The sequence below is a fragment of the Sorex fumeus genome, unplaced genomic scaffold (assembly GCF_029834395.1).
Source record: "Sorex fumeus unplaced genomic scaffold, SorFum_2.1 ptg000030l, whole genome shotgun sequence".
Lineage (NCBI taxonomy): Eukaryota > Metazoa > Chordata > Mammalia > Eulipotyphla > Soricidae > Sorex > Sorex fumeus.
Genome location: NW_026606087.1, coordinates 15601722 through 15603213, shown reverse-complemented (window position 1 = coordinate 15603213; position 1492 = coordinate 15601722). Strand labels below are relative to the sequence as shown.

The following is a 1492-nucleotide window of genomic DNA, read 5'->3' as shown; positions in this document are numbered from 1 at the left end:
GACGTATTTGATATGCCAAACACAGTAACAAGTCTCACAATGTTACTGGGCCTGCTCAAGCAAATTGATGAACAATGGGAGGACAGTGCTACAGTGCTAAAGACACAATTTTACAAAAACAAGAAAGGGATATTGTACTATACAAAAATCCAACCCACAATTTTCCCCTTTAAAAAAATACAAGTTAAACAGAATACTCTAGCATTCCTCTTAGGCTTCTATTTTCAAAGCTGAGGTAAGCTTTAGCAAAGACCTTAGTGAATCCAGAAAAGTTCTGGGGAAGCCAATGTAATTAGTATTTGTATGTTTTATAGTTGCCAATCCATTATTTTGGATGACTTCCTAGCTTAAGGATGTGGAGAAGTCTCTCTCTAATCTGTTTGGTGCGGACAGCATAGACAACTGGATTGAGGATCGGTGGGATGAGGAGGTAAAAGTTAGCTAAAAGGATATGGATGTGGGGAGGCACATTGTGACCAAAGCGGTGAGTGAGAGATGAAACAGCAATGGGGATATAGAAAACAAGAATAGCACAAATGTGAGAACCACATGTCCCTAGGGTCTTAAGCCTGGCTTCAGGGGTAGCCAATCCCATTACAGCCCTGAAAATCATCACATAGGAGGCAGCAATGGCTAATGAATCCACGATCAATACCAGGAAACCAATTCCCATTCCATACAAGTTGTTGACTCTTGTGTTACCACATGCCAAGGTGACCACAGCCATGTGCTCACAGTAAGAGTGGGCAATGATTTGGGTTCGGTAAAGAGGCAACCTCAGGCGAATCATCAGGGGTAGAGGTCCAATGTAGAGTACTCCTCGAAGGAGGGCAGCCAGGCCCAACTGACTCACCACGGCATTGGTGAGCACTGTGGTGTGGCGAAGTGGGTCACAGATGGCCACATAGCGATCATATGCCATGGCAAGAAAGATGCCTGATTCAACGGTGGCAAAACAGTGAACAAAGAACATCTGGGTTAAGCAGGCATCTGGGTCGATGTTGTGGGCACCAAACCAGAAGATGGATAACAATTTGGGCATGGTCGAGGTTGACAGAACCAAGTCAATGATAGCCAACATGCACAGGAAAAAGTACATGGGTTGGTGCAGACTGCGCTCCACCTTTACCACAGCCAAAATGGTGACATTTCCCACTACAGCCACCAGATACATAGAGCCGAAGGGGATGGAGAGCCAGATGTGCAGGGACTCCAGCCCTGGAATGCCAGTGAGCCAAAAGGAAGTAGGTACCAAGCAGGCATTGTTAGACATAAACATGGTTGAGCATGTCAGATATCCAGGAGAAAGAAACTCTTAGAGGAGTGAAAATTAAATCTAAGAGGTATTCTTCTGAAAACTCAGGATGCTAGATTATTTCCATTAGGGGAAACCTGTGAAACCTGTAAAAGAGAAGAATTCTGAATGTCTACTTGAAAATTGATATGTGTATTTTACAGAAGAACCTATTTATGAAAATACCCTCAAGTATAT

General features: G+C 43.6%; 1 protein-coding gene across 1 annotated transcript; it reads right to left on the bottom strand.

Moving 5' to 3' along the window:
* Window positions 1–325: 325 nt before the first annotated feature.
* On the bottom strand, window positions 326–1279 carry LOC130025327 (olfactory receptor 52M1-like). Its single transcript, XM_056116286.1, has one exon. It carries the CDS (start codon window positions 1277–1279, stop codon window positions 326–328), a length of 954 nt encoding a protein of 317 aa, XP_055972261.1.
* Window positions 1280–1492: the final 213 nt, after the last annotated feature.